The sequence below is a fragment of the Felis catus genome, chromosome D1 (genome assembly GCF_018350175.1).
Source record: "Felis catus isolate Fca126 chromosome D1, F.catus_Fca126_mat1.0, whole genome shotgun sequence".
Lineage (NCBI taxonomy): Eukaryota > Metazoa > Chordata > Mammalia > Carnivora > Felidae > Felis > Felis catus.
The window spans coordinates 56,892,720-56,917,891 of NC_058377.1; the positions used below are offsets into that span (position 1 = coordinate 56,892,720).

The 25,172-nt window shown below is 50.2% G+C and overlaps 1 protein-coding gene and 1 long non-coding RNA gene across 9 annotated transcripts in view; one reads left to right on the forward strand and one right to left on the reverse strand.

Moving 5' to 3' along the window:
• Positions 1-25,172, forward strand: part of ARRB1 (arrestin beta 1) — a 76,044-nt gene that overhangs the window by 22,357 nt on the left and 28,515 nt on the right. Inside the window, exon 2 of one of the 7 annotated variants that reach the window (XM_023239428.2) lies at positions 7,902-8,049. The exons of 4 other annotated variants lie outside the window; for them this stretch is intronic. In XM_023239428.2, the coding sequence (XP_023095196.1) occupies positions 7,997-8,049 (53 nt within the window). In that variant the 5' untranslated portion in view covers positions 7,902-7,996. Of the gene's footprint in view, positions 1-7,901; positions 8,050-15,321; positions 15,343-25,172 lie in introns of those variants that run through there. 2 more of the 7 variants (XM_045038720.1, XM_006936922.4) reach the window with 2 other exon arrangements.
• Positions 796-10,015, reverse strand: LOC102901145. 2 transcript variants are annotated; one of them, XR_002145627.3, is made up of 3 exons: positions 9,363-10,015; positions 6,947-7,092; positions 796-1,127 (listed from the first exon to the last, which is right to left on the reverse strand). It is a non-coding gene; the product is annotated as an uncharacterized LOC102901145 (long non-coding RNA). The 2 variants fall into 2 exon arrangements; XR_441297.5 differs by having other exon boundaries at positions 6,958-7,092; positions 9,363-10,009.

Below are 25,172 nucleotides of genomic sequence, written 5' to 3' on the forward strand. Positions count from 1 at the left end.
CGGTGTATTCATATCCCCCCTTCTCTCTCCCAAGCATGCGCACCACACTCCTTCACATAGACTCTGGCCCTCGAGGGCTTGGCACACCGTGATCAGGGAAGGTTCTTTTGGTAGAATACTCATTTATTCAGCCTTTCATTCATCCATGGGCCTTTGCTCAGTGTCAGGCCCTGTGCTGAACCCCAGGGACAGAGAGTAGGACCAGACCAGGTCCCTGCCTGAGGGCTGGCGAGGGAGGCCCTTGGGCACTCAGAAGGATACAGTGCAGTCTGATAAGGGCCATGCATTCATTTGCTCGTTCAGCAAAGACTTGCCAAGCACCTGCTACATACCGGGCACCATTCTAGCACTGGGCCACCAGCCGTGAACAAAGCAACAAAGCGGGCAGGAGCCCTTCCCTTCACCAGGCTAACCTTCTAGTGTGGTGTCCTCCTAGAGACAGAGTGACCAGAGTTCTGATGCAGCATTTAAAAAGAACTAATACTTATCTTTCAGTGATTATTTTTAAAAACACAAAACCTTCCCACTTGGACAAGGAGAAGATAGCAATCACCCATAATCTCATCACTTTGGAAGGTCATCAAAAAAATTTTTTTTGGTGTCTTCCCTCTTTGCTTGTATGTGTATGTGTACGTGTGCATGTGCCTGTGTATTCAAACCCAGTTGTGCTTAAACTGTATGTGACATTTGGATTGCTGGGTTTTTTTTTTTTTTTTTTTTTGCCTCCAGCATTTCCCATGCCATTAACCCACCATTAATAAATCCGTATTTATTAATGACACATAGAGTTCCTCATTGCAAATGCTCCACAGTTTATTGAATCTTCTCCTTATTTAGCATTGATGTGACTTCTAGTTTTTTTTGTTGTTTTTTTTTTTTTTTTTTTTTTTTTGCTATTGTAAATAATGCTGAGATGATTAGCTTTGAAGCTCTCCGATGGCTCTCCAAAGGCAGAATCCTGGAAGTTGCAAATGTCCGAGGCTCGGCAGCTGCCTGCTGTACTCTGAGCACCTTTCTTGTGGCTAAGGTGCAGCTTCTTGGGGGAGGGGAGGTTCCTCCCATGTAAATTTCAATGAGTCGTTGCACTTGTCTTTTGCTGCATAAACAGTCGCCCAATAACTTAGTACCTGGAAATGACAACATTTGTTTTTTATCTCTCCCCATTGCTGTCGGTCAGGATGTGGGAAGGGCTCAGCTGGGCATTTCTGGCTCAGGGTGTCTCATGCTGTTGCGGCTGGCACAGGGGCTGGAGCAGCTGGGTGCTTGCAAGGAGACCTTATTGATATTATCCCTGGAGTCTGGCCATGTCTCCCTCTCTCTCACTGCTACCTCTCTAATGTGGGCCACCTTCATTTCTCCCCTGGATGAATGATCCCAACTGAACACACACCGCACTCTCTGGGCCAGGGGTCGTTCCAAGTTCCAAGTTCTTCACATGCGCAAAGTTGCTCATTTAATCCCCGCAGCAACTGAAGGAGGCAGGTGTTCTTGTGATCTCCCTTCCAGCTCATAAATGGCAGATCTGGGATTTGAACTCAAGAGCAGGCTTATTATTGATCCTGCCACCTAACTGGTCTCCCTGTGCCTACTCTCGCCTCTCTGTCCTTCCATTCACCAACCTGTGGCCAAAGTGAGCATATTAAAGTATAACTACATTGTGTCCATTCCTTGCTGAAACCCTGCCAATGTCTTATCGTGGTGACAATAAAATCCCAACTGCTGACCGAGTCCACCTGGTGACCGGGCCCTGCTGCCCTGCCCTTGCTGGCCTCGCCTGCCCATACCCCTCAGGACCTTCAATGAATCCTGCTCCTTCCTCAGAGCCTCCCCACGGCAGCTTTTATTTATTTTGCCTCAGTATAACATGCCCACACCTTGCCCCTGTCAGAGTTATTACCGCTTCTTCTTCAGCTCCTAGCTCACATGTCACTTCTTGGGGAAGCCTTCTCCACTTCTCAGGCTAGTCAGTCACTTGTCCTGTGTTCTCGGAGCACTGTATTTGAGAGCACCTATTGTTAGAGTCACTGTGTACTATTGATTTCTTTGATATCTGTCTTGCAGGGGATGCTGTTGGCACTGGGGTCCGTGCCATGGAGCCCCCTGGTGCTGTGTAGTGTGGAACCCTGCTGTCTTCCTTGCTAGAGGGGAAACTTTGTATAGACAGGGTCCATTACACATATCTGCCCATTTGTCCCTGGCGGCCAACAGCGTCTGACACAGAAAAGGCACTCAATAAATATTTGTGGAATATTATTTTTTTACTTAAAAAAAATTAATGTTTATTATTTTGAGAGAGAGAGAGGAGAGGATGAGCGGGGGAGGGGCAGAGAGAGGGAGACACAGAATCCGAAGCAGGTTCCAGGTTCTGAGCTGTCAGCACAGAGCCTGACACGGGGTTCGAACCCACCAACTGTGAGATCGTGACCCGAGCTGAAGTTGGACGCTTAACCCACTAAGCCACCTAGGTGCCCCATGGAATATTATTAATGATAGTAAGAATTAATAAGTATTACTAAGTGCTAGGCACTACATTTAGTTAATCCTCAGAATAACATTATGGGGTAGGCCCTATCGTCATCCCCTCTTTTTAAAAGAAGACACAGGCTGAGGAAGGGGAAGTCATTTGACTGCTGGACTGTTGTCCTCTAGCGAGTGGAAGGTTCAACCAAGCCAGACTGGTTCCCTATAAAAAAATAGATGAAAGAAGGACCCCTCAATTCTAGCAGCTTAAAGCCAGCCAGGTGAGGGAAAGCCCAGACAGAAGTTTCAATAAAGCTTCTCAAACAGTGGTGAGGACGTGCTTGTGTGGGAAGGGTTGTTTTCCTCCGCTAGGGAGAGAGGAAGGAGAGAGAAGGCTCCTGGACAGGAAGTGGATTTGCTTTGGGGCCACTCTCCCATTTGGACACCAGGCCTGGCTGCCTACTCTCGTGACCACAACCTCTGCCTCCCAGGCTCGCTGCACCCAAATGGAGGCCTGAGGAAAGCAGGTGGCAGCCAGGGCAGGGATGGGGTGGGCCTCTAATATGTGCTGAAGTCATGCCCGAGGCCTTTGTTCTTACTTGTGTGGAAGCCTGTCCTTGACCTGATGTGTCTCCTGAGAGGCAAGGGGATAGGAGAGTTTCCATTATGGAGTGAGAGAATGGAGAGACCCAGAGAAGTCAAGGGGTTTGTCTAAGTCCCAGAGCCAGGACCAGAATCCTGGTCTCTGGAAGCCCCTCAGCCTTCAGCACTCTGTGTGTGTGTGTGTGTGTGTGTGTGTGTGTGTGTGTGTGGAGTGGGGGTGGGGGACAAAGATGATGCCTCCTTCTTCTTCAATCCCCCCAGCTCCTCCTGACTCCTTACCCCAGCAGCGTGTCCTTCTAGAAGACAAGGCCCCCGTTAAAGCTTTGTGGATGGTTCCGAAGTGCCTGCCAGTCCTGGTTGTCTAGGAGTTCAGAGTCACCTCGGTGCCCACGCTCCAACCTTTGAATGCCTTGGCTTTCCTACCAGACTGTAGGCTTTCTAAGGGCTAGGCCTTGACTCCACCATCATCAGATCAGTTTTGCTGCACAGTATTTTCTGAGTCTGTGCTAATCCTGTGCTGGAGCCCAGCCCAGCCCAGCCCAGCCCAGCCCAGCCCAGTGGTTGCTTCAGGTGCTTTGAGAAAAGCTGGTACCTGAGTGGGTCTTGGAGGAGCAGTAGGAGCGACCAGGTGGAGTCCACATCACCTTCCTCCCCGAGCCCCAGCTCTGTACCTGTGGGTACAGAGCTGGGCGGGCCCTGCTGATTGATGGGGCCTCCCCACTAACCACACCCCACCCAATCCTTAGCAGGGCTACCTAGTCCCTGAAGCTTCCAGAGGCTCCTGTCCTGGGTGCCTTCCCAGCCACCCGCCCCTCTGAGGCCCCAGCTTCTTTCCCTGTCTCCTTCCTCACAGGTCTGTCTGCTGGGGATTCTGTTTTGGTTGGAAAGAGGAGGCGGAGGTGTTTGCGTGTCTGGCTCTTTCCTCCTTTCTGATTCCTCCTCCCTTCCTCCCTCTTGCCTCTCAAGATGTTTCCTCCGCCAGCCTGGCCACACTCCAGCCTCTCTGCTCCTCAGTGGCCATCCTCTCCCGCCTAGGGCTTCCGTGGGCTGTGGCTTTTCCCTTACTGCCTTATGTCTCCGGAGGAAGGGTCCACGGGGCACGTTTTTCAGGGTAAGGCACATTGCCTTCTCCTTCCCCTGCTGTTTAACACCCACATCTCCTGGGACAGCAGGTTGCAGGCCCATTCTAGGGCTGCCTCCTGCTCTGAGTGGTACTCTGGGCTCATCCCTTTCTGTCTCTGGGCCTTGGTTTCCTGGGGAGCCCATAACCTGCCCATCACATAACCTGCCTTGTGTTCATTTGGTAGTAGTTTTGTGCTCTTTGTCAAGGATCTGTACTCCAGGCGTGGGACATTGGGGAGCTGCTTCCTACAGCCTCACAGTGCCTGGAACATAGAATTTGTAGTACCTTCCAGGCCCCCAACCATCTTTTCATATCCCCAGCTGTGGTCCCATCACTCCTTGACGACCCTCACCTACTCCTTCTCTGTCTGCCCCTCCTGGCAGAGGTTCACAGGGGGAAGCAGACCCACACCCAAGCCTGACAGAGCTCGGCTTGAGCTTTGTATCCTCAGCACCTTGCACTGTGTCTGGAGCAGGGCAGATAATAAGTATTTGTAGAATGATCTTTGGAGGTACAGCCAGGGAAGGTGACAGTGGCGTGATAGAGGGGTGAGGATGGTCAAGGTGCTGAGGGGGCACTTCCTACTAGAGGTGATGTGGGGTGTTTAGGGATGGGTAAGAGTTGGACAGATAGCAGGGTGGGAAGGGCATTCCAGGCAGAAGGACCAGATGGCGTGCGATCTGGGGCTTAGAGCGTGTGTGAGTAAGTGGAAAGAAGGGAAGCTGGAGAGAAGGGCCTGGATTGGGAGGAACCTCTCTCAGGATGGGTGTCCTGGCCTGCTGGAATGGTGCCAGCACTTAGCCCCCTCAGCTGGGTCCCAGGTCTTTGTGCTGCAGGCTGGGGTTTGTGGGGGCAGGCAGGTGGTGGGGGGCAAGGCCCTGGAGGCTTGCCAGGCTTTCCCAGGGCTTGGGACTGTGTGAACCCAAGGCTATTGGCTCTGCTTCCCCGGGCCGAGCAGGTCATGAGATTAGAACCTGTCAGGGCCAGCTGGTTGAAACAGGCTTGTGGCAACACATAAGTATGAACCAGGTTCAGTTGTGGTCTCCGTAATTTCCTGACTGTGACTCTGGGCAAATCATTGACTTGTGTATGCAAGGGTTTCTTCTACAATAAAGATAACAGAAGCTGCCTCTCAAGATTGTTACAAAAAATTAAGATAATTTGTGCAAAGTTTTTGTTTTTCCTCCCCGCTTCTCCCTGCCTCTCCCCTTCCTCTCCACCGCACCGCCCCCCCCCCCCCCCCGCCACTCCTTCTTAGTAGGGCTGGTCCTTTCCACTTGAGGCCTGGGTACGGTGGAACGGATGTGAGGCATCCTCAGCCCTGATAGTCTACCCATAAATCTCTCCTTCCACAAAACCCAGGATTCAGAATGCCCCTGCTAAATATACGTTCCTCTGGGAAGTGGTTCTCAGTGTCTTAGGGCCATTGTATCAACCTCACCTTAGAAATGCAGCCGTTGGAAATGCATATTCCCAGGTCCACCTCACCCCTACTGAATGGGAAGACTGAAGGTGGGGCCCAGCAAGCTGGGTTGTAACAAGCCTCCCATGCGATTCTTTTTTTTTTTTTTCTTTTTAAATGTTTATTTATTTATTTATTTTGAGAGAGAGAGAGCATGCAAGCAAGCTGGGAGGGGCAGAGAGAGAGGGAGAGAGAGAGAATCCCAAGCAGGCTCTGCATTATCAGTGCAGAGCCTGATGCGTGGCTCAATCCACAGTTCCTGAGATCATGACCTGAGCTGAAATCAAAACTCGGAGGCTTAACTGACTGAGTCACTCAGGCGCCCCTCCTCCCATGTGATTCTGACCTATGCTCAGTGTGAGAACCACCGCCATAGGGCACTGATGCCCGAGGGCCTCTCAGAGGAGCCTGGGTTTGGGCTGGGAGTCAGAACACATGGGTGCCCAAGGGGGCTGGCTTCAGGGGTGGGCGACCTGTGCGGTCACCTAGGGCCCCAAGCTCAGGAGGACCTCTCGATTGGTTAAATGCTCTTAGGGGCCCCGCATCCTGCACTGGGCCCACAGATCATATAGCCGGTGCTAGGTGCTGGTCCCAGCCATGTGCCAGGTTAACTGGGTATCCTCGGGGAAGTCACTGTCTGTCCTGGTCTCATGTGCTTATCTGTCCAGGAGGATGATAACCCCCACCTCTTAGAGTAATCGTGGGGATTAAATGTGCAGCTTGGGATCAGCAGTTGGCACAGTGCCTGGCCCAGGCAAGTGGAGAGTGGCTTCCCGAGGCTGCGTGCCAGTACTGGGCATACCTCTGGGGAAACCATGGCAGCAAACAGACACTATCCTTGGCTTCATGGGGCTAATGGTCTGGGGCAGGGGGACAGCCGGAGTGCCCACTGTGAGGGATACCCTGAGAGTGCCTACGAGGGGGCCTGACCTCGTCAGGGGTCACCAAAGACTTTCTGAGGAAGTGCCCAATGAGCAAATATCTGAGATAAAGTGGATGTGAACTTGGTGTGGGGGTGGACAGCCTTGTCCAGACGGAGGCAACGGCGTTACCATGTGTTTTTTTCATAGTTATTAATAACGGATCTTTGGGGAGCCGAGGGGAGGTGAGAGGGCCTGGAGGGAGGAGATGGGCTGCTGGGGCTGCAGGCAATTAGGAGGCTGCCTCAGGGCCTCATGGCAGCTCTGGGCTCCTCCTCTAGAACCAAGGCTTTAGAATAGGAACAGCCCTTGCCCAGAGACCTTCTGGAGCTGTAAGAATGTGGCCTTGCCAGCTGGTGTGGCAGGCAAGTCACTTACTCTCCACAGACCTCAGTTTCCCCTTCAGCAGGATGGGTCTCCCGGTCCCCTCAGGTGGCTGCGCAGAGGTAGAAGTCATTGCACAGAAGCCCAGCACAGCGTCGCCTGCAGGAAGAGTGCTCGGCGCCCAGTGGCTCCTCTTGCCTCTGTCAGTGTGGAAGTGGAGAGCTCAGGTTTTGATCAGGAACCCCTCTAGCCCAGGCGTGATCCCTTAGAGGAGTCCTTTCTTTAACTGGAAGGAAAATCAGACTGGTAATTTCTTTACTAGAGATGACTGCTGAGATTAAGGACTCACCAGCTGTGGGGGCCCAGAGGCAGTGGCTTTGCAGACAGCCGAGTGTCCATCTTTCTGGGTGTCCCTCCCACCCCGGCCTCAGGGCCCAGCGTGGGGGTGAAATTAAACCCGCTATATCACACAGAGGGATGAGCTCCCCCATCCAGTGCCCTGAGTCAGGCCGTGCTCTCTCAGTGGTGACAGCAGCTCTCACTTACCAAAGGCTTCCCTGCACCCGGTCCTCTCCAGGCATTCACCAAGAAAAGCACTGTTATTATTTCCACTTTATCAGTGAGGATCAGAACGGTTTTCTCTTTGCCCAAGGTCACCCAGCTAGTGAGTGGCAGAGCCCAAAACACTGCCCCAAACTGACCTTCCTGGTGACATGCTTGGGGCCAGGGGCGAGTCACGTCCTTCTCTGGGCCTCGGTGCCACCACACATGCACTGAGGACTGGAATCCAGTGTTCTCAGAGGCCTCCTCAGCCCCAGTACCCTAGGATCTGCATTTCTGGGAGGACCCGTCCCCCTGAGAAGTTACCCCACCACACCCTGTCACACGTCCAGGCTGCTCTTCCTTTACTGTGTAGGAAATGATCGATTCACTCAGGCCCTCTCAGTTCCAGCCTGCCAGGCCTCCTGCCACCTAGGGCTGACCTCTGGCCCTTTTCCCTCCCCCTTAGCCACAAGAAGGAACGGGTGTGGCCAAGACCTATGGTTTCTCCACCGTGAGTGCCGTGAGTGCCGTGTGGCCTGGAGCTGGCGAGGTGGGAGCCCCATGGGAGAGTCCATAGTTGCAAAGAGTTTGATGTTTCCAGGGAAACAACCAAGGTCAGTGGGGCTAGAGGGTATGGGGGGCAGGGGAGTGTAGTGGGAGGGGAGATCAGAGGGGTGGGTGGGCCCAGATTGTGAAGCGCTTGTGGGGAGCAGTGAAGGGGTTTGAGGCAGAGGAGAGACTTGACCAGGTCTGCCTCAAGAGTGACTGAGAAAATGCCAGGGACAGCAGGTGCACACAGCTCAATAGCTATTAGTCACGCTTTCCTTATGTTGATCATCACGAACACCCAGATTCCACTTCTTCCCGGCTGTGAAAACTTGGGCCAGCTACTGACCCCCCAGGGCCTCGTCCTGCTCACCGGTCATGTGGGAAGAAGGATGAGGAGCCTTCCTCTCAGGGATTTTATCAGGAGCAAAGAGAGATAATGGGGAAATTTCACCTAATTTTGATAAATCCTGCAAATTCTTGGCCCGCTGAGCCCAGCTACATGGCCAGCGCCCCTTGTCCGTGTCCCGTGCCTCCCTGTGTCAAGTTGGGGCAGGGTAGGACGCAGTCGCTGGCTCCAGAAGGCCCTAGCCACGATCCACAATACAAGTCCTTGCAGGCAGAGCTTTAACCTTCCCCAGATCCCATCCCTACTCCTGTCCTCAACCTTGGCCCTGCAGTGGCAGACCCCTACCTCCTCCTCATACTCCCCCCTCCTCCCGCCTTGAAGCTCTGGCTGAGGGGCTCCCAGCCTTGACAGCCCGTGGAGATTCCCAGTAAGCCCAGTGTGGTGTGGAGGGGAGAGCGTAGGACCTGAGGAAGTCACGTGCTTTCCCTGAGGCTGTTTCCTCATCTGCAAAACAGGAATGGGAATACTTCCTTTATTAGTCTCCTATTGCTCCTGTAACAAATCACCACAAATTTAGCGGCCTGAAACAGCCCAGATTTATTCTCTGACGGTTCTGGAGGCCCAAAGTCCTAAAGTAAGTTGGAGGGCTGCGTTCCTTCTGAGGACTCTAGGAGAGAATCCATCCCGTTGCCTTTTCTAGCTTCTAGAAGCTGCCTATGTTCTTTAGCTCCTGGTTCCACTCTCCATCTTAAAGCCAGCAGCATAGCATCTTCTCATTTCTCTCCTGATGCCTCTATCAGCACGTCCTTGCCTTTTCTGTCTCTGACCCTCCTGCCTCCCTCTTATAAGGACCTTTGTGATGGCCCTGGGTCTACCCAGGTAATGCAGGGGAAGCTCCCTATCCCCAGAACCTTAACTAAATCTCATCTGCCAAGTCCCTTTTCCCAAGTAGGGTAGTATATTCACGGTTCCAGGGATTGGGGGATGTGAGCATCTTGGGGGGGGGGGCATTCTTCAGCGTGCCACACATACCTTGCAGGGTAGTGGTAAGGATCCAATGAGACAAAGGACGTGAAAGGCTCCAACAGTGCCTGGGATGTGGCAGTCAGCTCCCAGACATACTTCCTTTCCCTCCTCTCTCTGGACTTCTGTCTCCCCATCCAGAAAAAGAGGCCCATCCCAGCTCCAGCAGTTGGATCCCACCTTATTTACAGCCAGTGGTAAGGACAGGCAGACTGTGCTCTTAACGCAGCCTGGGCTTCATCGCAAGCAGCAGAATGGAGCCCTGCCCCCAAGACGCCCCCAGTGGCCCTCAGAAAGGCCCGTGTTCTCCTCCTCCCTCTCTGGGGCAGGCCTCTGCTGGTTCCTGGCCTGCCTCGCATTTCCCATCATTCCCAGGGATGGCTGATGGGAAAGGCTGAGCTCACTGCTCCCTGGGGATGGCAAGGGGTGGAGGGAGGAGAGGGAGAGGCTGGCGGCAGCTGCAGCTGCGAAAGAAGGGGAGAGGACAGGCCAGGAGAGGAGATTTGCAGTGGGAGAGGTCGGGGTTATCAGTGCTCTGGGGGAGTGGGTGAGGGTAGGGCACGGCCTCCAAGCTGAGCCTCATGAAAGTTCAAACCTTTCTTGGCCTCCTTGGAAGGCTGCTCTGTCCCTCTGCTGGCCGCCCTTCTGAAAGGCCCTGGGGCCCGGAGGAGGATGCATGTATGTTGGGGATGGGAGGAGGGCATCACAGACCAGCAGGGGCAGGAAATGAGGGATCACTGACCTATGAGAATACCGCCCCCTTCAAGACAAGAGAGCCATCTCAGCCAGTGTCCCTCCCTCACTCCTACCCTCTCCTGAGAAATCAGTCACTGTTTCCCCTTGGGCTCATCATTTGTCTTCACTGGCCCTTACTTTTCTTACTTGCTTGTGTGTGTGTGTGTGTGTGTGTGTGTGTGTGTGTGTGTGGCAGGGCAGGTAACCCCATTGTGGTATTTGAGAGTATCAATTGGGATGGTGATTTTGAAATGATTTTGAAATGTACACTCTGCTATTTAGGGATGCGTCATTCCATGCATTTGCACGTCACTTTAATGTCCTCTCTTCTGCACCTTGATGACCTGGCAAACTCTGAATCATCCTTCCGGTCCCACCTCAGATGTCGCCTGTTCTCTGTAACTTCCAAGCCACTCCCTCTCTGGAGTTACGGTCACCTTCTTTATAACGCTCCCTCATAGTGCCTTTTGCAGATAGTTTTTGGTTTGTGCATCTGTCTCCTTTACCTGTTTCAGTTTTGGTCATGTATATGTTTCTAGGAATGTGTCCATTTCTTCCAGATTGCCCATTTTATTGGCATATGATTGCTCATAACATTCTCTTATTATTGTTTATATTTCTGCTGTGTTGGTTGTGATCTCTCCTCTTTCATTCTCGATTTTATTTATTTGGGTCCTTTCCTTTTTCTTTTTGATCGAACTGGCTACGGGGTTATCAGTTTTGTTAATTCTTTCAAAGAACCAGATTCTGGTTTCATTGATCTGTTCTACTGTTTTTTCGGTTTCGATAGCATTAATTTCTGCTCTCATCCCTATTATTTCCTATCTTCTTCTGGTTTTGGGTTTTATTTGCTTTTCTTTTTCCAGCTCCTTAAGGCGTAAGGTTAGGTTGTGTATCCGAGATCTTTCTTCCTTCTTTAGGAAGACCTGGATTGCTATATACTTTCGTCTTATGACCGCCTTTGCTGTGTCTCAGAGGTTTTGGGTTGTGGTATTATCATTTTCATTGACTTCCATATACTTTTTAATTTCCTCTTTAACTGCTTGGTTAGCCCATTCATTCTTTGGTAGGATATTTTTCAGTCTCCAAGTATTTGTTACCTTTCCAAATTTTTTCCTGTGGTTGATTTCAAGTTTCGTAGCGTTGTGGTCTGAAAATATGCACGGTATGATCTCGATCTTTTGTACTTACTTAGGGCTGATTTGTGTCCCAGTATATGGTCTACTCTGGAAAACGTTCCATGTGCACTGGAGAAGAATGTATATTCTGCTGCTTTAGGATGAAACGTTCTGAATATATCTGTTAAGTTCATCTGGTCCAGCGTGTCATTCAAAGCCATTGTGTCCTTGTTGGTTTTTTGATTAGATGATCTGTCCATTGCTGTGAGTGGGGTGTTGAAGTCTCCTACTATTATGGTGTTACTATCATTGGGTTTCTTTATGTTTGTGATTAATTGGTTTATATATTTGGGTGCTCCCACACTTGGCGCATGAATGTTTACAATTGTTAGGCCTTCTTGGTGGATAGACCCCTTAAGTATGATATAATGTCTGTCTCCCCTACCATATGTGGGCAATACATTCACTACAGACCCCTCTGCTTGTCAAGGTCCCTGGAGTTGTGGTAGAACAGAGGCAGGCTGGCAGAGGCACTAAGGGAGCTGGCCTCCTAGGATCTGGCCTGGGCAAGGTCTCCATGTGTCAGTCCAGTCCTTAGAATTGAGCAGGCCCCCATGACCCTTTCCATCAGATGTACAAACATCTAGGTTGGGCGGGTGGAGCTGGTTGGGAAGTTGTCAGTGCAGACAGATCGGTGGCTAAAGAACGGGCCAGCACTGTTCCTCCTTCTCAAAATTCCCCAGACAACGGAGGGGAATCAGCATGAGGAGTGGGAGGAGAATTTGGGGTGGGTGTGAGGGTGTGGATTACCAAGCCCCAGGGTGTGGTTTGGGGAGAAGTTCAGAGACACACCCAGTGCTCCTTCCTGCTTGCTGCCTCGCGGAGGACAGCTGCTCTTGGCTGGCCTTGCCGTGCCCACCTTATCCGTAGGCCTCTGTGTTCTTGGAAATAATGGAAATTCATTTCTTAAAAATGCTTGATATTTCAGCCTTGTTCTGCTAACATGCCTTTGTCTCTGACCTCCAAGGAGCTCCTCATACCCATTATCTCCTCTCAGCTGCCCGGGCCCATCAAGGTAACGTGACCCCCATTGAGAGCTGGTGAGCCAGCTGAGGCCAAGATGGGCTGAAACCTGCCCAAGACCACCCAGTGAGTCTGATTATTGTGGTGGTGGTGGTGGTGGTTAGTGTTTACACCCCTTGTACAGAGCTCTTGGTGCCAGGGCCTCATTTAACACTCCAGACAGCTGAAGTGCAGGCTGATGAAGCAACAGTCGCCTGACCCCAAGCCCTGAACTCCGTTGCGAGGCCCCTTCTCTGGGCCAAACACAGCCCCGCCCTGGAACAGCTCCCAACCTGGGCAGGGCAGACATCTGATGGACCAGGCCCACCAAGGAGGTGTAGGAGATAGGCACCCTCAGGGGAGAAAAATGCCTTTTCTTCCTTGAGTTGACCTCAAGATTAAGCAGGATAAACATGCGAAGTCCCTAGCACCTAACACGTAAATGATAAATCTTAAAACCATTGCCATTGTCAGTTTTTCTTGTTTTCTAAGTTTTAATAAAACTACTCAAAGTTTCAAAAGAACTATGATTTTGAGATAACCGAGAAGCACATGTTTTACCTTTGTCATACTACTCTTTGAGAGAACTTCTTACCTCCTGACCATACCATGATAAGTCTGATAACGAATGTATTTGGTTTGGAACACAGGATAAATTGTATCTTTCAAAATGATCGAATTCTTTTAAAATTCAGAAGCATTGGGGCGCCTTGGTGACTCAGTTGGCTGAGTGGCTGACTTTGGCTCGGGTCACGATCTCACGATTCATGAGTTCGAGCCCCGCATCAGGCTCAGATCCTCTGTCCTTCTTTCTCTGCCCCTCCCCTGCTCTCTCTCTCTCTCTCTCTCTCTCTCTCTCTCTCTCTCTCATAAATAAATAAATAAATACACAAACATTTAAAAAACTTCAGAGGCATTGTTATTATATTTTTACTTCTTAATTTATCAAGCAGATGGTTTGAGCTGCTTCCATTTCTTTTCTGCTCTGTGACTTTGGGCAAGTTACTTACTACCCTTTCTGTGTCTAAGTTTCTTCCTATGTAGAGTGTGAAGAGGAAGAGTATCTACCTTACAGGGTTCTTGTGAGGATTAAATGAGTTGATACAGTGTTTAGAAAAGTGCTGGGCATCACTTATAACAACGATAGTAATTCTTAATAAGAAAATATACCCAGATTAAGTTACCAGATTAAGGTAGCTTTTCAGTGAACATGTATTCAGCTAACATTTACTGAGTGCTGGCCCTGGGCTTGTTTGGGCCTTGGTCTTGGGGCTCCACTGTTCTGTCACTCTGCCCAGTGGCCTGGGTCCCCAGCTCCATTTCCACCCCTTGCTCCTAGCCCCGAGGGCCCTGGGTGTGAGGCTAAGCTCATAGACAGTGTCATCAAAGCACTTTGTGGATCAATGCTAACTAATAGCAGCTCCCTGGAGCTGGCACACGTAGGGAAGAGGATTGTGAAGACGGCTTGGACCAGGCTCAGGGACGGCACCCGGCACTTGGGGCGGCCAGTGATGTCCTCTGGGCGGGACCTGGGAAGGGCCCTGCTGTCCTTTCTCTCCTGTGCCTCCTGCCACTTCAGCCAGCAGTAGGTGATGGTAGAGTTTGGAGATTGGGGGTGGGAGGGGTGATAGTGGCCACAGGGGGAAGAGGTTTGCCCAGCTGGTGGCAGAGCCAGGAGCAGAGACCCATCCAGCCCACATGTCTGGTCACATCCAGGCCAGGGCTGGCCTGTCCGGGCGTCCTCTTCTCAGGGCTCTCCCAGTCGCCCCCTTCGAAATTTCTTGAGAAGTCTACATTCCTGGGTTGGGACAGACGGCCAGTGGCCGCTGCCCAGACACGTGGCCATCTTCAGTATGGCAAGGCAGCTCTGGTTCAGTTGAGGGCATGAATGGGAACTTGGCATGGGACCCTGTGCAAGGGAGGATTGGGCAAGACTCCCCCCAGTTCTGCCCCAGAGGGAAGCCCTTCTCTGTGTCTTAGACTGAGCTAAAGTCTGTTCTGAGGACTGTTGTGGGGGCAGCAGGTGGGAGTGTGCCCTCAGAGCTCCTGGTCTAATGGAGGAGGCATGGCCCCATCCCCCTGGGAAGAGACTCCTGTCTGATGGGGGGAATGTGGCTTCTATTTCCTGGGGCTCCCTATTTAAAATGGAGGGAACATAGCCCTCTTATCCTCTGGCAGCTCCATGTTTAAGGAAAGAGGCATGATCTTTGTCCTGCAGAAACTCCTGTGATGGAAAGTCATAGCCATTTCCCTCAGGGAAATCTTTATCTGATAGAGGAGATCTGCCCTCTGCCCTCAGGAAGGCCTCTGTCTGATGGGGTAGGCTCATCTTGTCCTTTCACTCAAGAAGCCCCATTTTATGGCCTCTGCCTTTGTCTCTCTCCTCCCTGCTTCCCACCCCCTGCCTGATTTATGGGGAGCCCGGATCTACAGGCACCAGCCACAGAAAGCTGGGCAGAGTAATGGGCTCAACGGCCGTGGGGCAGGGAGGAAGGGGAGAAGGGGGACTATAGAAGGACTCCATAGCAAGTGAGGGTGACATGGAAGGCTTCCCAGTGGAGGTGCCTTTATGGGACAGTCTTATGGACAGGAGGTGCCTGGCTGTGATGAGACTCCACTGGAGACAGAGGGTTGAAGCTCTTCCAGGCTGGGAAGGGACACTTGAGAGGTCACTCCAGAGAGCCCCTGTCTTCATGCAGGCCTGACTGCTTGGCGTGGGGGGGAAGGGTCCCAGGGAGACCCTCACTCTCTGACTGTGCATAGGCTGAGTGTTGCCAGCCCAGAGACATCCGCCCTCCAAGGCCTGAGAAGCCCAGAGGAGGAGAGGAAACAGGACGCGTATCAGGAACGCCTTTTCCTTTTCTTTGTAACTAACCCCCTCACTCGGGGCCGGCAAGAGCTGATCCTGAAGGGCCTGCCCTGGCCTGGCTGCTGCTGCCTGCAGCCCCCCTGCTCTGGGTCTAACACAGCCTTACCTGTCTGTGCCCACCCCCCCACCCCGCCCTCCTTGGTTGCAGCTTCTGGGCCAGTCCCTTAACTTCGCCAAAACTCAGGACCCTCATCTGTAAAATGGGGTAAGACTTCCTCTCTGCCTTACAGGGAAGTTTGGGTGTTTTGGTTTTTTTTTTTTTTGTCTCTTTGTAGGATTTACATAATTTTTTCCTTTATTCGTGAGATGTGCATTGAGCACCTCTGATCTTTGCGGTGGGCAGGGGCAGAGAACCTAGGCAAGGAACAGACGGAAAGTCTGTTTGGGACTTGTCTGAGGAGTTGGGGGACATCTGAGTAGAGATGTCACAAGGCTGGCGGGTGTGGGGGCAGAGAGGGTCTGGCTGGAGGTAGAGGTTTGGACTTACCAGCATCTAGTAGCAGCCGAGTGACTGAGTGGGTGGAGTCACCCAGGGACTGCTCGTCATGAGCTCTGGGAAGGGGTGGAGGCCAGACCCTGGAGGCCACAGCCAGCTGGGCTCAGCTGACAGAGAGCTGGGCACAGAGCAGGGGCAGGGAACCACTCAGCCGGGGTTCCGGAGGCCAAGAGGAATGGGCACCGAGACAGGACCACTGGATGGTATTCCTGGGGCGGGGGGGTTGAGCCATTCATCTTAGCAGGCTGGTAGGGAGGTGGTGTGTGGGGGAGGGGGGCCACAGAGGCTGAGGAGGGAGTAAAGGTGGAGATACTGAGACATCGAAGACTGTGGTCAGTCCGGTTGGCATTCTTTTACTGTTCTCATTCTATAAGTTCTCTGCTAGCTAGAAGGCTACTTACGTGTGTATTTCTGTGGTGTGTGTTTGGCATGGGGGGGTGTTGTGCATGAGTTGTGTGTTTCAGGTGCACATTGTGCTTGTATTTGTGTGAGTGGTCTGTCTGCGGTGTGTATAAGTGTCTGTGGGGTACATGGGCGCCTGAGGTGTAAAGCAGGTATGGTATGTGTGTGCGGTGTAGGTGAGTGTGATGCGTGTGTGTTTTCTACGCGTGTGGTGTGTGTGGCATCTGTAGGTATAATGTGGAGGATGTGCGGTGTGTGTGTGGTATCTCTGGATATGTGCGGAGTGTGTGTGTCTGTGCATGTGTGTGCGATGTGCATGGTGTGTGTCCGTGTATGAGATGTGTACTTTGTGCACGTCGCCACGTTTAGATCCTTGTTCCACACCGTGTATAGCAGGCTGGTGCTGAGCCATCTACCTGGGTTGGAAACTTAGAAGCATTTACCAGGCTTGTGAAGTCCCTTCTCTGTTTAGGGCTCTGCCCAGTGGCGTACTGGTAACAAGTAGCTGTTCAGGAAAAAAACGGGGGGGGGGGGTGGTGGTGGTGGTGTAGTAATTGCCAATTTCTGTGGTGTAAATTCTCCCACCAAGGATTTCACACTATTAAAGTGGTGTCATCGAACACGGACTTGGGAAGAGATGCACGGTAGGGTACCATTATACATTAGTCCACCATACGGATCTAGTGGGCATCAATAGCCTCAAGAGCATCGTAGGGAAATTTAGTGAAATAGCAAGTGGTAAGCTTTGATTACGTCTTCCCTTTGTTTTTCATATCATTTTTTTCAACTTTTTTTTTTTTTTAATTTATTTGTGGGACAGAGAGAGACAGAGCATGAGCGGGGAAGGGGCAGAGAGAGAGGGAGACACAGAATCGGAAACAGGCTCCAGGCTCTGAGCCATCAGCCCAGAGCCCGACGCGGGGCTCGAACTCACGGACCGCGAGATCGTGACCTGGCTGAAGTCGGACGCTCAACCGACTGCGCCACCCAGGCGCCCCGTGTTTTTCATATCAGTTTTTTTAACCATAAGCTTAGATCTGGGTTTCTCACCATCAGTACCACAAACATTTGGGCTGCGATTCCTTCCTAGAGATGGGAAGGGGGGTGACCTGTGCATTGTGCAGGCAGCGTCCCTGACCTCCACCCACTGGATGCCAGTAGCACCCCTCCTCCAAGTTGTGACCACCCAAAATGTCTCCAGACATTTCAAGGTGTCCCCCGCGGGGCACATTCACCCTCAGTGGCGAGCCTTGGCAATGGCTGTGTTTAACCACCAGCTCACAAAATCTACAAACACGGCAGTAGGCTCTTATGAGCCTATAGGAGCCCCCTCCAGCACATCAAGGACACTATGTCTGGCTAAATGTAGGGCATGGGCTTTTCCCCCTAGAATTCTTTCTCAGGAAAGAGCCGCCACCTTAGGCCATAGCTTACGGTCTGAACAGAGCCCCAGACCCCAGAGGGCTCTCAGCCTTTGACCCGCCCCCAAGGTGGTCGACAGAGTGGGTGAGGCGTTGCCATGGTGATCTGTTCTGATGTTTAGTGAAATGTAAGAGGAGGAAAAAAGTAATGCTTCTGAATTAATATCTCATTTTCATATGTTATTCTATAACCCTGGAAGTCTGTATGTTCAGATTGGCAAAACAAAACACCAAACCCAGACAAATGAAACTTTAAATGAAGTCTTCCGCTGGGACAATCTGACCCCCTGTGTCTGGGGCCACCCTGTGTGGCCCGGGCTCCTGCTGAGGCCCATGCGGCGCGTCCCATCCTGCAGGCCAGGCTGCCCACCTCTGACTGGCCACTTGGCCCAAGTCCTATTTTTCCCCAGCTTCAAGCTCAGGGTTTGGCTCTCCTCGATTCATTCATTCAAAATATTTACTTAGCACTATGTACCGAGGAAAATGAATGACTGAAGGAAGAGGTTTCTGCTCTCTGCAGTTTTTCAGCATTCCGTGGCTGTCACTGAGGCGAGGAGAGGCGCAGGCCCATGTGGATGCTGAGGGGACACGGGCGCTGGAGAGAGGAGAAGAGGGGAGGGGCGGTAATGTGTGTGGGTGGCCGTCTTATGCCTGGAACCGAGCGAGACATTGTCCATCGTCTCATCCCACCCGCCCGCCGTGCTTCTGAGGGAGGGTCTGTGTATTTATGGAACATCTGCCTCCCTGCTCCAGAGTGTAGGTGCCCTGAGGACAGGGTGCAGGGGCCTGTACCTGCAGGAGATAAGAACAGTGCCAGGCCCAGAGACTGGAAGATAAAAGGAAGAAAAGAAAGGAGGGAAGTCAGAAAGATGGATGGAAAGAGGAGAGAAGGGAAGGAGGGAGGGGAGAGGTGTAAGCAAATCCCCTCTGGAGATGAGGGGACTCAGGACAAAGGCACTGACTGAAGCAGTCAGGGAAGGCTTCTTGGATGAGGTGACATAGGGAAGAAAGGATAGCCGTTGGGAGAACCGAAGGAGAAGCTTCTATAGAAAGAAGAAATAGGGCATGTCCCCAGAGGTATCTGAAATGTGAGGGTCTAAACTGGGAAGAGAACATCATATTATAAACTATTGTTTTCCATCTGAGACTGGGAGGAAGACAATTTAAAAAACTTCCCTGTCTCCAGCAAGGGTAGCATAAGCATCTCTTCCCACCCCAAGGCCTTCTCACTTGAGGGACATTTAGCCAGGAACTGTCCCCTGGGCACCAAAAGCAAGGCACAGTGTTGGCCAGTGGAAAGGTGGTAACAATAATCATCATATTACCAATGATGTTGGCTTCATTTGATCAATTCCCTACTGTGTACCAAGTCTTTCTATGTGCCTTCAACCTGTGAGGTAGATATCACCCGAATATTCCAGACAGGGAAAGTATGCCTCAGAGAGGTATTAAACTGGCCCGAGGTCACACAGGACTCAGGCAGGGTCTGCTTGCTTTTAGGGTCTGCACGGTTTCCTGCGCCAGCAGCCCTCCCTTCCCTCTCTCAACCCTAGAGAAGACTGGAGAATGTTCAGGTGCTGTCTGCGGGCTCTTCATTGAAAATTTTTATTAGCCCTTGACTTTCAGGTCTCCAGCTTCTTAGGTTACCAGCAAACGGGCCATGCTCCTCCGTTAAGAAACTCTCCCCTCTGTTCACGGCCACCTGGTGGCTCCCCTCCTTCCTCACCCTGCACCCCCTGGAAATCTCCACGAGTATGGATCATGGCCGGAAAAGCGAACATGTGAATGCAGACAGGGGACTGGAAGAATTGCTGTGTGCCCAGAAGCCAATGTGAAGCCCAGAGCCTGGGAGCTTGACTTGGTCAGGGCCCCCGTCCACCACCTCTCGCCTCTCAGCCCTGCCAGGCATGCCACCGTGCCCAGAGAGCCATGCAGAAGCCCAAAGGAGCCATGCTTGGTTTTGAGCTGCAGTACAACAGGAGCACCGGCAACCGGGGGCTCTCTCCTCCCTGTGACTCTGCACTCCGGGCCCCGGCACAAGACTCTTCCCTCCCTTGGGGTGTGATTTCTCCATTTGGCAAATGGAGCAGCCTGTAGCGTGCTCCCTCAGGCTCTCCAAATCTGTGAAATGAGGGTGACATTTCCTGTCTTCCTGTCTCCTTCCTCCTTCCGGGCTGTCCTGACAAGCAGGTGCACTAATGGTGGGTAAACAGGCAGGCAATGTTCTGACACAGGGAGGGCCTTTCAATTCTGGCAGAGCAGACAAGCTTGTACACAAATAACTCTGCTACCAGGGAGTGTGTGATAAGGGCCCTAGAAACCTCTTTGCTGCCATAGCCACCTGCTCCTCACGCCTCCCTGCTCCCTGATGACTGCTCTCACACCCAGAAAGTGGGTCAAAATGTAGGGCAGAAGGAATGCCCCCTTGTGTGGTCCCCACCCTACCCAACTGAGTCATGATTGCCATTGGGGCAGAGGTGGAGGAAACTTACGGGGTTAGGGCACGTCTTCGTCCAAAATACAGCCCTGGCCAGTCATTCTCCCTCCCCCAAATGCCCATGGCTCCCTGTTGCCTTCTGGTTATGGTCCAAGTCCCTTAGCTTGGCATTGTCAAGACCCTTCACACCTAGCCCAGGGCCTGGTGCGTAGAAGTGCTCTGTGAGTATCTGGGCAGGGAATGGACCCTTCTCTGGCCCATCCTCCTCCCTGGTGCTCATCCCAGGCGCACAGGACACACTTCAGCCACACCAGGCTGCCTGCTGTCTCCCAAGCACCCCGTGGACTCAGCCACCTCTTCATCCCTGAATGTTCTTCAAGGCCTTTCTCATTGCTGCCTCCTCCCTTGAAGACCTTCCTGCCTTGCCAGACAGAACCACACAGTCCCACTTACAAGGTACTATTATTGTGTGAATGGTTAGAAGTGTGGTCTCTAGAGCCAGACCGCCTTGGCTCCAGTATCTAGCCCTGCCCCTTACTGGCTGTGTGACCTTGGGAAAATTCGACTCTCTGTGCCTCGGTTTCCCCATTGCTGACACGGGGATGTAGTCGCACCTCCTCTTAAGGTTGTTGGAGGAACAAATGAGTTCATCTTTATGACACGCTTACTTAGAGCAGCAACTGGCACCTGGTTTCTCTCCTGTGTGAGTTTTCTGATGTTGACTGAAGACTGAGTAATATTTGAAGGTCTTCCCACATTCACCGTATTCATAGCATTTTTCCCCACCACGAACTTTCTGATGCTCATAAAGGAGTGAATTGTTCCCAGCGCTTCCTCAGTTCACTGGTCGTGAATGCACACTCGTGAATAGTCTCTCCAGGATGAGGTTCCCGCTGTTGAGTAAGACGCGTTTCGTTTAAATGATTTCCCATAGGCGGCTCATTCGTGGGCTTTCTCTCCTATGTGTATTTTCTGACACTGACTTCATGACTTTGGATAAGTTATTTATTGGAGTCTTAGGTCTAAAAAATGGGAATATTCAGATGGAAAAACATAATATCTCAAAGCGTGTGAATTGCTCAGCACTGTACCTGACTCCTAAGGAGAGCTTAGTACACCGTGGTCATCGTGCTTGGTGGCTTTCTCTAACTGGGCTGTATACCAGTGTCATTCATCAGCAGGGACCATGAATTGTTCACCTTAGTGCCCCCAGAGCCTGGCAGCAGTAGGGGCAGTGTGAATGTGGGTAGGTGAGTGGTAAGTGGGAGAACTTTATCAAAGCTGAGCAGGGGCCCATTTTAGATATATCGGTTGTATTCCTGACTCAGCCTGACGGGGGCTGGGACACTGCCCCTGTGAAGCATTTTCTAAGCCTGGTGCCCATTGATCCTGACAGCCAAAGAGAAGTATAGATAGAAGAAGAAATCTCTAGAGTCTGCTCACCTAGAGCAAAGGATCATCACCAACCACCATCTTTTTAAACCTTCTCCATCCTCACTGTTGACAGTTTCCTCTTAGAGCATTTGTTCATTCAGCAACATTCAACCCATATTTATTTACAGAGCCCCTACTGTGCTCCAAGAACCATGCTGTGCCCTGGGGATCCAGTGTCAATAACACAAATGAGATCTGTGCTCTCATTCATGTTAAGTGAAGCAGAAAGTGAGCAAACAAACCATCACAAAGTGTGGGAGATGCTGTGACTCCCCACGGGGTGTGGGACTTGGAGTCAGGGAAGGCTTCCTGGAGAAAGAAATAGCTGAGCAGAAGACAGCACAGCAGGCCTGGGAGGGATCGTATCACAGATTTATGGACTCTGGATCGTAAAATTGCAGAAGGAGAGACTCTAACATCAAAGGATTCAGAGTAATAGGATCCGTATTTCTCTACTTTACTAGCAATGTTTTCTTTTTTCCAGCCTCTCCTTTCACCAAGACCTGCAACATATCTTGTTAGGGAAAACCTGGCGTCTTTGCAAAGTAATTTATGCTTATTATACAACATAGAAAAATAAGATTTATCAAGGAGTGGGTTGGTGGGTGGAGGGAGTCTCCTTCAACCCCTGTTAATATTTAGGCACATTTCCTTTCTTTTCATTTATTTTCAGGGGTTTGTTTTAGTATTATTTTTTAATTGACATATAATTAATTTATATACCATCATATTCTGAATTTTTGCATAAAATGTAGTGGTGTGGTTTTTAGTATATTCACAAGATTGAACAACTGTCTAATTCCAGGACATTTAAAAAAATGTCTATTTTGGGTGAGAAAGAGGGAGAGCAAGAGCAAGCTCACACATGCATGTGCAGGGGAGGAGCCGAGAGGGAGTGAGAGAGAATCCCAAGCAGGCTTCACGCTATCGGCCCAGAGCCAGTGACTTGGGGCTTGGCCACTTCACACCATGAGATCATGACCTGAGCCAAAATCAAGAGTTAGATGCTTAACTGACTGAGCCACCCAGGCGCCCCTAATTTCAGGACATTTTCATCACCCCAAAGAGAAACCCCATGCCCATTAGCTGCCACTCCTCATTTCCCCCTCACACCAACCCCGGCAACCACTGATCCGCTTTCTGTCTCTATGTGCTTGTCTGTTCTGGGCATTTCCTGTAAATGGAACCACACAAATAGGTGGTCTTTTGTGTCTGACTTCTTTCATGTGACATGTTTTTAAGGTTTGTCCATGTTGTAGCAGGAATCTGTATGCTGTCTCCTTTTATAGCTAAATAATATTTCTTTGTATGGATATACCACATTAAAAATACATTCATCAATTGCTGGACATTTGATTTTCTTCCTCACCCTTTATGACTGTTATGAACAGTGTATGCTACGAACATTTCTGCACTAGTTTTTGTGTGGGCATCTATTTTCTATTCTTTCAGGTATGTACCTAGGGATCGAATTGCTGGGTCATATGGTAACTGTGTTTCACTTTCAGAGAAACTGCCAAACTGTTTTCCAAAGTGATCCCACCGTGTTGCATTACCACCAATGATGCATGAGGAGGGTTTCAATTTCTCCACATCCTTGATAACACTGTTACTGTCTTCTTTTGGATTGTAGGTATCATAGTGGGTGTGAAGTGACTTTGATTTGCATTTCTCCGATGACTAATAATGTTGAACATCTTTGCATGTGCTTATTGGCCACTTGTTATATCCTCTTTGGAAAAAGGTCTATTCCAATCCATTGCCCTTTTTTTTTTTAATGTAAAAAAATTTAACGTTTGTTTATTTTTGAGAGAGAGCGAGAGAGTGGGAGAGAGTGGGAGCTGGGTAGGGGCAGAGAGAGAGGGGGACAGAGGATCCAATGCAGGCTCTGTACTTTCAATTCAGAGCCCGAGGTGGGGCTCAAACTCACGAATTGTGAGATCATGACCTGAGCCGGTCACTTAACCGACTGAGCCACCCGGGTGCCCCTGCCCATTTTTAATTGGATTATTTGCCTGTTTATTGTTGAATTACAATAGGGTTTTTATATATCCTGCATACTAAACCCTTATCAGATACATGATTTGAGAATATCTTGTCTATTCTAGGTGCTGTCTTTTCACTTTCTTGATAGTGACCTTTGAAGCTTAGAAGGTTTTAGTTTCAATAAAAGCAAGTTTATCTCTTTTTTGTAAGTTGCCTATGCTTTTGGTGTCATATCTAAGGTTATCATTGCTTGATCCAAGGTCACGTTGACTTACACTTAAGTTTTCTTCTAAGAGTTATAACTCTTACATTAAGGGCTTTGATCCATTTTGAGTTAATTTTTATATATGGTGTGAGGTGGGGGGGGGTCTAACTTTATTTTATTCTTTCATGTGGATATATAGTTGTCCCTGCATCATTTGTTGAAAGACTGCTTTGCGTTTTTTCCCCCCATTGACTTGTCTTGGCTCCTGTGTCAAAAATCAATTGACCATAAATATATGGGTTTATTTGTAGACTTTCAATTCTGTTCCATTGATTTATGTGTCTGTCGTTATGCCAACATCACACACTTTTGATTACTGTAGCTTTGTAGTGACTTTTGAAGTTGGGAGTGTGAGTCCTCCAACTTTATTCTATTTTGTTTTTTCAAGATTGTTTTGGCTATCCTGGGCCTTTGCATTTCCATATGAATTTTAGGGCCCCCCTGTTCGTTTCTGGAAAAAAAAAAAAAGTCCGGCTGAGATTTTAATAGGGATTGCACTAAATCTGTGGATCAATTTTGGAAGTATTGCCACCTTAACATTAAGTCTTCCCATTGTTTCTTTTGGTATTTATTGAGTATAGGGTTGAGCTCATGCCGAATATATTGTTTTGAATCCTGACTTATTCTGCTTAATATTCTATCATAGGCACTTCCCTGTGTTACAAAAGATGCAAGAATAATTTCAGTGCTATGTAATATTCCATTGTTTGGCTGTACCAAAAACTGTTGGTTTTTGGGTAATCTTTCATGGAAAGTGCTTTGTTCTGGTACCTTCATGGCGCAGGCACAAATGGACACTGGGAGGACAGGTGGCTCCCAGAAGGGCAGCAGGATATTAAAATTGATCAGCAAGTATCCCATGCTGCGGGTAGGGAGTGGGACTCATTGGAAAAGCCAACGTGCTGGTTACTGGAGAGCTGACCTGCCTCCCTGCGTGGTAGCACCAGCCTGAGGGAATTAAATCAGGAAACAGGATCCAACCAACTGCACAGGCATTGATAGAACATGTTCATTTTAGACGTGTTTCTCTAGAACAGTGGATTAAAAAATTAAAACATTTGCAACATGAAATTCATCTAACATTGTAACTCAGCTGACCTAAAATGAAAGTTTCACTAAATAATACTTTTTGTATCAGCCCAGAGAAGTGCAGTAACAAATAGCACCCATTTCTTAGCGGTGCGAGAGCTTTCTTTTTCTGTCATGTTACTTAGCGGTGCGAGAGCTTTCTTTTTCTGTCATGTTACACACCTATCATGTAACAGGAGAGCCCTGGTATTTAGTTGACAGAATCCACTCATTGCTGGTTTCAGCGGCAGTGGAAGGAGGGCAGGGTAGGCAGAAGAAATGGCTCCCCAAATATGTCTACATACTAATGCTTGACACCTTTGAACATGTTATAAATCCTGGCAAAAGGGAAATTATGCGTGCAGATGGAATTAAGGTTGCTAAACCAGTTCACCTTAAATTAGGGAGTCAAATGTATTCATAAAGGTCTTTAAAAATAGAAGAAGGGGGGCAGAAGAGGTCAGAATGAGGCAATATAATAAGAACGCAACCTGCTGCTGTTGGCCTTGAAGACGGAGGAAGAGGC